Genomic DNA, 12,818 nt, shown 5'->3' on the forward strand with positions numbered 1-12,818 from the left:
TCAACCAAGGTGTGGTAACAGGGTGAAAATTTGAGAGCAAATTCCCACCCCGCTAATGTGGCCTACATCGCCGTAATGATAAAACACCCACCGCACTGCACTCAGCAGGAATTCTCATGTTTTCAATCACATTTGCTGCAAATGTTTTTAGTCATTCTATGATTTACCTTTTTTCTTGCTCCCCCCCTCTTTTCTTCTCGTACATAAATCTGTGGACGGCAGTGTCCAGTGTCTAACTCTCAGTGTAGTGGCTTCGTTTTCAGGTTATTTAAAGAGTAGATGGGTTCCTGAAGGCTCTTTGAGATGCTGCAGCCCAGTGTGCGAGCTGTGTTGCGATAAAGGCAACAGTAGGACATCAGCCAGTAGTTCACACATGTTGGAGCACACGGGTGAAGCTCAGGAGATTTGCTCTTTTTTGATTATACGGCATTGTCTGTATGTCACTTCTTTCTAATCAGTGTGAAATGATGTCGCTGTATTCTTTTCTCTATACCCTGTCTTCAGCATGTATTGTCCTGTAGCACTTTGCAGCTGCATGGATGAAACATTCATACTAAGACAAACACAAATTAAATGGGTCACTCTTTATTGTGTCCATGAGGCTTACCATCAGCAAAGTTTGTCAAGAAAAAAATGAAGTGGTTTCCATGTGTTTGTTTGTGACAGCCTGGATGTGAGTGGCGAAGACGTAAATCATGTCAGATTTATTTTTCCTCTCAACTTGGAACATAGTTCTCTTCCCTGTAGAATTCAGAGCTGATCATTAACCTTTCCTTTAGTTCCTTCCCTTGCCTGGTCACATTTCCTCTCTATTTGGTTCCTGGCCCCATATGCCACTTTCCTATTTCCTGCCTGCAGACAGCAGGGAGTAGCTCTATTATCACCTTCCTAGAGCTGTCTTTGAATGTGAGAGGCAATTCCATTTCACTCAGCCACGGGGAGGAGGAGGAAGAGGAGGAGGAGGACGAGGAGGAGGAGGAGGAGGAGGAGGGGAAAAAGCACACTATAGAGCACATGGAAATTGGTTTAGGTTTACTTCGTATAGTTGAATGTAAGACTATTTAGCTTTTTTGCTTGTATTTCAGTGATTTGAGGATCTGAATTTGTGCCTTTTGTGAATGTGCAGGTTTTTGTAGTATAGTTTCAAATCAGAGCAAAGGTTAAGTGCTGCGTATCATGTCTGGTTGTTGTGTGAACACTTTATCTCCAACTCCATTTAGACCTCCTCTTTTGAAATATTAACGACCCCGAAGCAGTTATATTACACTACTGTGAAGCTGTGCTAAACATATCGAAGATGTCTCTAATGCTTTCCCTCTCAAGTGTGCTCACTGCAGTTTGCGACATTTTACTCGAAGCCTGTGTTATTTTTGGGCTCCTCTCTAAGTCTCATTCCAGCTTTTATCAGCGTCTCGTTCTTTTGGAACGGTAGGGCTCTTGACAATATTGCTCCTGGATAAATTAAACATGAGTTACGTAGAGTGATAATCTGTGGGCCTCTCTTTTCACACTGCATTCCCAATGAGCTGTGTGTTGGCCTGGTGTTGTTGCCTGTGATTTTAATGAAGATTATTCTTGTAACACGACAGTCGCCTGTTTGCTCCTGTTCTCCCCCAAATATTTTCTCTTCAAACTGAGAATTTTGTTTTTCTTTCAAGAGATCTGAGCACCGTTTGTGTTTTATTTTAAATTATTTTTAGTGTAATCAAACACTAGTTTGTCACAGACATTATAATTAAGATATCAAGGTACCAAAAGAGAACGCTGGTTTCTGAGTTGTTGTTTTTGGATTAAACATTCATCATCGTGTCAACCTAGTAATCGATTAAACAATACACTGGCAGAAACAGCTGTGACTGGATAATTAGTACTTCTTTTCTTCCTGTCTAAGCACTGCACTGTAGACTCGCATCAAAAAAGGCTAAGCTACTGGATTGAAGCCTTCTGTTTTCTATTGTTCAGGTTCGGGCTGATGGGAAAAAAAACCCCTGAGAGGATTCTCAAAGGAGTAAGTGCACACTTCATGGCATGGCTACTCTTAAAATGGAACTGATGTTTTATAAATAATTTCAAAGTTACAAACATCAGCCTCACAATCACAGCGATTCAATGATATTCATTTGGCATAAGTCAGTTTCATTTCTGCGTGCTTTTCATCAGAAATGGCTTAAAAAGTGGAGTTAGTCTGAATTTTTTATGCCGTGGGCTTACTGGGGACAGTGGCCATGTTCTTCACTTGCAGACATCTGACAGTGCATGGCAGCAGAAATAACAAAATGGTCACAAACCCCAACTGCACTCCCTGGGTCACACAGACTCCTTCATATTTAAACAGACTAACAACAAACCAAACAGTTGATAACAGGTCAGAAGCAGGTGATAAAAGAAGTTTTGGTAGGGACATTAGCCCTTGAACTAACTTTGCACATCCTGACATTATTCCTCGCAATTTAAGGCAAATAATACATATGATAGTGCACGAAGCAGTTGTAGGCATTGTTCTCAGGGACTGCAGCACCCAGAGGAGCACAATATCTCCCAAGTGTTACTTTGCTGCAGACTTGGTATAAGACAAAATTCACACATCTATAATTATGCATGAATTTTACATATCATCTTCTCTATTCACATAGTTTTTTTATAATGGGGGAGCTCAGCGGAGCGGTGTAGAGAACTCATAAAATCATATTGTTATTTCCATAGAGTGTGTTAATTGCCGCGCTGTCATGGTCCTGTGATGTAGAAACAACCAACGGGGATGTAACATGTAACTTACAACATCATGCGCCTTGCCATCTGCCTAATTTAAGAGATAAATAAATATGGTAAACAACTGCATCCAACATAAAATAGCATAGTAATGATCTGTCACAGAAGTGTTGATGTAGCCTTGTGACAAATTGTATGTTGAATAATAAAAAATGTGGTGAATTTGAGTTGTTTGCGTTAATCAAATAATAAATAATAATTACTATGAATAAATGCATTGCCGATGGGATTTACATTTTACATAATAAAAAAAATGCAATGCTTTATTCTGTCGTTTCCATCTCTGCACTTAAAAGCTGAATTGTTTTGGAAGGCAGTTTAAATGTATTATTTTAATAAGAAATTAATTACAGGATCTATTTAAATTGTACAATTCCGCAGGAATACAAAATATAATAATATATAATAAGAAATGAACCTGTCTTGAAAGGCAGGATTTAAATAGAATCATGTTTCTTTTACTGTACTTTGCTCCTGATAAAAAACACGTATGTTGTTTTGGGTTAAAAGTCCCTACAGAGCAGTCCTGGTATGGAAAAGCACAGCAGCCATGTCAATTGTATTTCCACTGAACCTCATGATCACCTGTCCTGAGGTTAATTTGCTGTGAGCTTTGTGGTAAAGAATCACGTTTGAGTCGGGTCTGACTGGGCGACCCTTAAAGGACATTAATAATGAGCAGGTGGAGGAGTGCACTTCTGCGTAGACGCGTGTCTCGGTGTGTCCAGGGAGGACGGCTAATAAGGGTTTAAAAGCCACAACTGTCCACTGCGCCCCTTAGCAGGCCTCCAGCTGTCTTTTCTGTCAGAAAGCACCCTGATTCCCTCTGACAGAGCAGATCACTGATGGCAGCAAACCACAGGGGGCAATAGTTATGTTAGCATAGCACAAAGCACCACAACACTTGATCGGATTGGTCATGCTAGTTCATTAAAGACTTAAGGTAAATACAGGTTTTGTTGTAAAAAAAAAAAAAAAAAAAATCAGAGCCAAAAAGAAGGAAGTGAATCCTTTATTTTGATTTATTGATGGAAATTGCAATGTGACGTCTAGCAAACAACATATAAATAACTTAAAGGCCATCTTAAATGCATTCCCATGAAATTTTTAGAGCCGCTGTAATATAAGCCACTACCTGTCATGAATCCCAAATAACCTTGGCTCTATCCTCTTAGTTCAGCCCAGTGTGCCTCATTCCTTATTACTGGCCTGACAAGGAAATGTTTACCCATCCGACAAGAGACAAGCCATTTCATAGTCAGAAAAAGCAATTTCACCTGACTGGAGCAGCACACTATGTCCCCATATCCTTGCTGGCTATAATTTTGTTGTCATTTTGTGTGCTGTGATCATATCATTGAAGTGACAGTGCTGGGCATTAGGTAAAGTCCCTAAGCTGGTGCTCACTTTCAGGCTTTTTCTCTCCTTGTCATTCACATTGATTGGATTAGACCCAGGTGGTGAGCAGATTCCTTTGGCACAACAATAAAAAATGGTGATAGAGTGCTTGAATAAAAACACATTGTTTTATGCTTAAATGAACATGATTAAAAAAAAGACCTGGTTTTGTGACAGTGATTTTTATAATCATATATCTGAGTGCATTAACAGATTTTTGAAGGGTATTTCTATTGAAGCTCTTTATGCCTATTATAAAACCTTTTAAAACACATATTAGCATTTGAATATAATTTTGAAATAAAAATAGCCATGAATACTATTCACAGTGAGTCACTGCATTATGCTCAGCTGGAGGGTTAGTAGGAGGGAGGAGGCAGAGACCCTAACCTCCCCCGGGGGGCAATGCTGGCCACAGGCCGAACAAATCAGCCCCCTCCTCTTTGGTTATGTCCACTTGCAAGCTGAGCCAATAAAGAGAGGACTTAGTCTGATAAACAGGTACGCAGCACCTGGGGAAACACACCGAGTTGCTGCACGGGTGATTCAACAATTGGTTTGTGGAAAAAAAAGAAAAGCAAGTCCACTTTGCTTATGAAGGATCAGTGATGGAGGTGAACCATGATCCTGTAATGAGTAGAGCACAGTGGCCTCATTTCTTCGGGTACAGACAAGCCTGCGCTTGCATGTTTCACAGCAGTAGATTGCTGGACCCCGTCGCCTTCGTTAACGACCCCTCTTGTTAGCTTTAGAGATTCGTGGCCGTTCGTTAGAGATTCAAACTGGTGGTTGAACCCACCGATGCAACAGGCCTCTCTTGTTGTTTGCTCAACTTGTGTGCACACTTGCACATTAATCACCCTGCAGAATGATTAAACCAGAAGTTGTTCAGTGAAGCAGAAATGATCGTGTTGAGGCTGCACACAGTGATGTTATTATGGCCTGCTTGATATTGTCCACACCTACAAGGACAGAAATGAGAAACACCTATAATTAGTAATATTGCAGTAGATCGCTGAAGAAAATGATGTTGAAGGAAAACCTTTTTGAGAGTAAAATCTGAATAAAGATTTGCATTATGCTTCACTGTTCTGGTGTCCCAGTGATCAGAACAGTCAGAAATCCACTGCAATTTACAGGGGCCTCAAAATCATGCGTGGATCTGGGGGAATGTATATCAAACTATTCCCCTTGAACAGCAGTACGTGTTAACTTGGTAATAACCTTGTTAGCAAGTTAAACTGAAGGCGTTTATTCTGGCTGCAGCTGCAGTTTCTGCACCGGACCGAGTCACCGCAGACATTCTGACACTATTTCATCTTCTCAAGCAACAGTGATTCATTATAAGATCCATGCAGTGAGGATTTCAGGTAGTTTTGGAATAGTTTGGGTAAAATGTTGTGGATCCACATTCCTCCTCCCCTTCTGATTTACTGAGCTCTGGCAATTAGAACAATGAGAAGAGGTTATTGTTATTTACCTGTGAGACCTGCACCCTCCTGATATCAAATCTAATCTTTTATTTGAATACATCTTCAGGAGTTGTTGTTGTTGTTGTTGTTGTTTTTTTTTTTAAACCAGTCAGAATTTACAAGAGCTTTAATTGGCCTCTGATGGTTATTCTTGCAATGACTTCTCAGAAAAGGCTCAAATGTAATCCACTAAATTGTACTACAGCAACAGTCCCAAACATATTTTGTGTCTTGAGATCTTTGCCACAGCAGCCCGTTATCAGTGCACTGGTTCATAACTTTAGTGCATCAAATATTTACCAGCACTGGGACTCATAAACACATCTTCAGTGGGACGCCATGATTTCACGCTGTATCACAAACATTTTAAGGCATCAGATGCGCTGCCTGTCATGGACTGTCATTTTTGGTGTGTTAATAATATATCTTGGGTTCTTCTGCAGACATACTTTGGCACTCATAGCGCATAAATAGGTAAATAACGCGGATAAAGGTAAATAACGCAGCCGGAGGAAGAGAACAATCTTTATGACCAGAATTCTTTCCTGTTTTTTGTGTGTGTTTTTTTTGTGGTGTGTTTCTTGAGAAGAAACAGTCGAAGTCCATATATTTTAATCAAATATAGGCCCATGTCACACTACAAACAAATTACTATGCTCACAGCGCGCTTCACATTGTCCTAATTAAGAGCTGTCTAATTAAATTACAGCCTTGAGTTAACCAATGGCAATACTTGTTTCATTAGCAAAGCAGGGAGAGTGATGGAGAGAAAATCCTTCCTGATTGCAGGATGGTGTCAATTGGCTAAATTGCTGCCTCCGCTACCTCAAGTCATCGCAAGGCGTTTTCATAGTGTTAGATTAGGAAAGGCGTGTGCAAACACTTGTGATATAGGTTGAGCTAATACCGGCTTCCTATTCAGCAATGCAGGTCGAGAATTGCATTTCGCCGGCGAGTGATCTCTCCAAGAAATTTATGAATGTGGGCAGTGGCTTTTCGAGCTCCAATGGATCAGAGCTTTCGTTGCAGGACCATCCTATAATATCTGCAAGTGACAACCTGGAGAGAAGTTCACCTCTGAAAAAAAACTCTGGGGAGATGACGAATCAGTCAGAGGCAGACAATTTTCCCAACTCCAAGGACGCATCGGGGGACGTCCAGAGGGGCAAACTCTCTCCTGATCTTCACGGAGTCTCTGACATCCGTCATAATTTCGATGGATCTGCAGGAGAAAGGTGCATCTTTTCTCCCTCTACGCAGCCACAGTCAGTCGCAGCAGCTCCCAGTGCCATGTTCCCTTACCCGAGCCAGCATGGACCAGCGCACCCGGCTTTTTCTATTGGAAGTCCCAGTCGTTACATGGCCCATCACCCGGTCATAACTAACGGAGCATACAACAGCCTTCTAACTAACACTTCTCCTCAAGGCTACCCGACAGCGGGCTACCCGTACGCGCAACAGTATGGACACACATACCAAGGAGGGGCTTTTTACCAGTTCTCCTCGGCGCAAGCAGGACTGGTTCCGGGGAAAGCGCAGGTGTATTTGTGCAACAGGGCCCTGTGGCTGAAGTTTCACAGACACCAAACGGAGATGATCATCACAAAGCAAGGACGGTAAGAACGCGCACATCTTATCTGTCAAACACCTGCAGAATTTGTTGTTGTTGTTGTTGTTTTTTTGCCTACATAACTGTGGAAATTTAGAATCTTAAATTCAGCATTTTAAATTCAAATCGCTATTTTTCCAAAATAAAAAAATTACAACGGTCTTGAGATCACACCAAGACAAGCTTATCTGATCTTTTTGTAGTTTTCTGTTATCGGAGGCGTTTTCTAAACGTGTTCCTTTTTTCCGCAGACGAATGTTCCCATTTTTAAGCTTCAACATCTCTGGCCTCGATCCAACTGCTCACTACAATATATTTGTAGATGTAATATTGGCTGATCCTAATCACTGGCGATTTCAAGGAGGAAAGTGGGTGCCATGTGGAAAAGCAGACACGAACGTGATAGGTATAATTATTATTATTATTATTATTATTATTATTATTATTTTTTAAGAGTTATGAAATGTAATGCACAATTAAAATCCCATAATAAAAAGTGTGTTTGTATCGATACGTTTTTTGTTACTGCAGTGAATGATTCAAATTCAGATTGAAAATGTTTACGGTAAACACATTTATTTATAAATTACCAGTCATATATATTCTTTGATTTTCTGCTCCTTCCATTCCTTTTGTAGGCAACAGGGTTTACATGCACCCGGACTCTCCAAACACCGGCGCGCACTGGATGCGTCAAGAAATATCATTTGGAAAGCTAAAGCTTACAAACAACAAAGGTGCCTCCAACAACACGGGGCAGGTAATGCAACATTATATTCAATATTTCAATGATATAGCCTACATTTTTATATGTAATATCATTTGGAAAAAATTTTTTTCTTCTAATCTTTCTCGTTTATTGCATTGCCTAATTATTATTTTTCATCTGGACTAGTTATTCTTGTTGTATCTGTTTCCTATAAAGCGCAGCAACATGATTTAATGTGATTTAATAACCATAAAATAATAACACAAATTCAGCTAAATCCGTTTCCTGCTTAAATCCTCTTTCCAAACTTTGAAAGTGAGTCTTTAATTGCATCTCCAGATGGTGGTTCTCCAGTCTCTCCACAAGTACCAGCCCAGGCTCCATGTGGTGGAAGTAAACGAGGATGGGACAGAGGACACCAGCCAAGCAGGACGAGTGCAGACTTTCACCTTCACAGAAACGCAGTTCATCGCTGTCACAGCTTACCAGAATACCGATGTACGACCACTTCAGCTCAGACACCGAAAAAATGTCCCCCAGACAAGCGTCTCATCAAGAGATCAGATATTGTGCATTTTCAAATACTGGCTATCCTACTTTTGTATTTTAAAACAAAGTAGAACAATATTTGTGAGAATGTGAATAAAGAAACGTCCTCAGATTTTAACAAGACGTTTACTGGGATTTATTCCTTTCTTTTGGCACATTTTCTCACAAAAACAAAACTATATACCAAATAAAACGAATTATTATTTGACGCTGCGTTGTGCTGAATTTCAGACACTCATTTTTCTTCTGTAATTATTGCATCTTTTTTCCACAGATTACGCAACTGAAAATTGACCACAATCCATTTGCCAAAGGATTTCGGGACAACTATGACACGTACGTTTTGTTTTTAAAATGTTTGTTGTTGTTGTTGTTTTATTGTGTTTAATTCCATGCTGCTCGTCCATGAAAAACAAAATCACGAATCAGGTTACTTCTTATTTAAAAGGTTTTATTCTAGTGGCTTTTAAACGATATTTGCTGAATCCTATTTAGACTGGAGGGGCTCGTGTGAGTTACAAAAATAATTGGGTCTAAAAATGTGTATCTGAAGCAATGAATTGGAATTTGAATGTCATGCAAATGTTTGACAATATCGGGCTATAAATACCCGTTCAAATAGAATTCGTTAAAGTTCCGTCGTAATCTTTTTTATTGATCCCGGTGTCGAATTCAGTTGATCTTTTAATGTAAATGAATATTGATGAGTGATAGAAATATAAACTAAACTGTAACATTCTGACTCAAAACAACGGAACAAACCAAACAATAACTTTTCGTTACTGCAGATGTTCCTATTTTTTTTTCTAAAAGACAGAAGGTCTATTTCGAGCTTGCATGAAGTGGATCTGCTAAATATTTTGACCACTGCAGCTTTCTTCCCTCCAGAAAGGCAGAAAGTATGAGATGTGAGGGTCCATACTAAGTTGGGGGAATAAAGTCGCCTCGATGGGCCCCGTTGACCTATTTTTCTTTAACTTTGAGAGAACCGAGTAAAGCGCAGTGTCTGAATTGTTTCTGTTTGTCTCTCCATCTTTTCAGTGTCTACACAGGCTGCGACATTGACCGCCTAACTCCATCACCGGGTGACTCTCCGCGTTCACAGATCGTGCCGGGTGCGAGATATGCCATGCCTAGCTCTTTCCTGCAGGACCAATTTGTCAGCACTTATGCCAAATCTCGCTTTCACCCTGGCGTGGGGACTGGTCCTGGCACGGAGCGCAGCGTCCCACTCGGCAACAGCTTGCTATCCCCGCAGCAAACCGAGGAGCCCACTGTTGCCACCACCCCGCAGAGATGGTTTGTCACCCCTGCCAACAACCGACTGGACTTTGCTGCCTCGGCATACGACGCCGCTGATTTTGCCGGTAACGCGGCCACCTTGCTGTCCTACGCAGCGGCCGGAGTGAAGGCTCTTCCCCTGCCGACTGCAGGCTGCTCCAACCGGCCTCTTGGCTATTACGCAGACCCGTCTGGCTGGGGAGGACGCACGCCACCGCAGTACTGTGGCGTAAATAGTAAACCCAGCTCGGTCTTTTCCTGCTGGCCCGCCAACTCCATCGGTGGCAGAGCAGGCACCAACTACCTGTCCGAGGAGGGGGACTCCATCACCACGGAGAGGTCACCGATCGGTGGCTCGGAGGAGACCAAACCCAAAGACATGACATCTGAGTCGAGCTGGATAGAGACGCCGTCCTCCATTAAGTCCATCGATTCGAGCGATTCTGGTATCTTTGAACAGGCCAAACGGAGGAGAATCTCACCTTCTGCCACACCGGTTTCAGAGACAGTGTCCCCGTTAAAATCGGAGCTGCTGGCACCGAGAGAGTGTGAGAAAAACTGCACAAAGGACATTGGTTATTACAGTTTCTACACTCACAGTTAAAAGGAAGAAGAGGCGAATCTATCTATCTATCTATTATCTATCTATCTATCTATCTATCTATCTATCTATCTATCTATCTATCTATCTATCTATCTATCTATCTATCTATCTATCTATCTATCTATCTATCCATCTATCTATCTATCTATCTATCTATCTATCTATCTATCTATCTATCTATCTATCTATTAATCATAAAACGATGAAAAGGACTGTCACATCCACACTTAATGGCCAAAGTGTAAATTCTTCGACTCTTCAGCTCCGCCATAAATTTGGCGCCTTGTTTCCTCACTGTTACGTCAGAATCACTGTAATTATGAATATAATGTACATAATACTGGACATTTGGTGATAGTGATTGGATGTACACAAAATAGATTCAAACTGATTCATAAGTAGTGTTTTAAAAAGCGAACCTTCTTCTGTTTAAGTAGCCTAAACTGTTAGTAACAAAAGATATTGAGAATGTTCTTGTGTAGCAGAAACTGACATAATAATCCCTGTCAGTGGAAAAAAAGAAGTATTTTGTACTTTATCAAAGCTGTAGGCTACCAAAAGTGTAAATGAGGTTACCGATCACTACTACATCCATGATACATGTGGTTAAAGAAGTTATAAATGTTGGTAATGTAGACGTGGGGTCTTTTATTTATTTTTTGTTTATTTATTTATTTTTCATAGCTTGTACGCTATGCTGTTGTGAAAATCTCTGTATCTGCTGTAATGTGACTGAAACACAATAAATGATGTTGTCATTAGGACATGCTTTCATTTAATCCCATCCAATCAAAATGGTTTAAATTTGAAGCATCTATCGATGGATTAAATGGATTGTTTATAAATGGCTATTTTCCTTGAACGCATCACGTGGATCATCTTTCTAGAAATTCAAAAATCAGGTTACTAAAGCTGGTTATCGATAAAAAGTTTCCAAACACGAACAAAAAGTCGGATACTTGATTCTTACTGTGATAATTAGAAGTGATCCCAATTAGTGTGAAGGAGGAAGTCCACCCTCACCGCTGTTCTCGTCCCACAAGAGATGCGTTTTAAATTGGAGAGCGTGTCCTCCTGTGTCCACTGATGGGCCGAAATATGGGACAAAAAACAACCTGCTCGTGGCCAAAGTTTAATGAGACTTCCACGTGGCAAAAGCGGCACAGCCCAAAAAAAACCCAAAACAACAACAACAACAACAACAACAAAACCCCACCTCGAAGTGAAGAGGGGACAGAATGGGACACTAATGAAGGCAGCACTGAACGGAACCAGGCTTTTATATGTCGATGTGTAACTTTTATATCCGTCCTAATTCAGAGGTGGTTAGCAGGGATGTAAAGTACCAGCCTGGAACTGACGTCACATAAACGCAACACTATGAATTGTTACTACACAGCATTTGGTTGGAAAGTGTAGCCTACAGTGAAAACGTTTTCTTTTTTTGGTCATAGTTGCAAACACTGAAAAACTGTGAAGTTGACAATTTTTTTCTATTTGGCAAAAAAACAGAAATGACACGAAGAGAATCTTCACTGTGTGAAAATGTGCAAAAGATCAGAACAGATCCGGAACACTGCAGGAGACCGGTTCAACCTCACAGCACATTTTACTAATGTGGACTGAAATGTAAGATATCTTTCGTTTTTCTTTTTTTTTTTTTTTTTTTTACAATAACTGGTTGCTGATTGATTGATTGATTTGATCTCCTGCAGATTGATTGGTTAATTGCAGACTGAATAACTTAACCTCTACAGATTTATGCCCTGTTAAAATCTTCGGATATTTCATTGCATCATTTGAACACATATTAAACACCGATGTCCATTTAATGAATTTAAGAATTATATATAATTAAAAGTGATTCATTATTAACTCACTCTGCACTTAATTGGGATTCAGTGTGAAGGAGAAGCTCCCAGCTGTCGATAAGAGGTGCAGCGTTTATCTCATGATGCTCACTCTGTCAGCTACAGGCCTTCTCAGGGACAAACAGCAGATGGCGATAACTGAATGCAGCTCCTGCACTCAAACTGCTCTTCAGTTGGTGGTCGGACCAGAGCTCTCAGGTTATCACTCCAGAGCCAGCTGAATCTTTAAGAAAACCTTTTGTTTAAAATGGATTATTTTTCAGAAACAAACTTCTATTTGTGACTCAATTAAAGGACTTTCTGCAATTTTCCTCTGGATTCCACGATACATGCTGTGATCTACACCAGATGGCGATACTTTACTATTTTTTTTATATCAGTTAAAGGAACCCATGCTGTTCAAAAGGCTTAAATATTTTCAGCAACATTCAAGAAGCTCTGATGAACTCCAAGATTGTAAACACAAGCAAACTATTCAACAAAACTCCAACCTGCAGTTCGAGGAAAGCAAACAAATTCACCATTTCCACGTATGCAAATATAGAAACTCCCTATA

The 12,818-nt window shown here is 40.4% G+C and overlaps 1 protein-coding gene across 1 annotated transcript in view; it reads left to right on the plus strand.

Annotated features, from left to right (window-relative positions):
* The first annotated feature begins 6,496 nt into the window (after positions 1-6,496).
* Positions 6,497-12,818, plus strand: part of LOC138200821 (sodium-driven chloride bicarbonate exchanger-like) — a 33,169-nt gene continuing 26,847 nt past the window's right edge. Inside the window, 6 exon segments of the mRNA XM_069153730.1 lie at positions 6,497-7,255; positions 7,500-7,654; positions 7,887-8,008; positions 8,297-8,455; positions 8,781-8,842; positions 9,548-10,333. Coding sequence (XP_069009831.1) covers positions 6,564-7,255; positions 7,500-7,654; positions 7,887-8,008; positions 8,297-8,455; positions 8,781-8,842; positions 9,548-10,333 — 1,976 coding nt within the window. The 5' untranslated portion in view covers positions 6,497-6,563.

This window comes from Embiotoca jacksoni, unplaced genomic scaffold, assembly GCF_022577435.1.
Source record: "Embiotoca jacksoni isolate LCO1_2020_lvr unplaced genomic scaffold, fEmbJac1.0.p SCAF_2, whole genome shotgun sequence".
Taxonomy (NCBI): Eukaryota; Metazoa; Chordata; class Actinopteri; family Embiotocidae; genus Embiotoca; species Embiotoca jacksoni.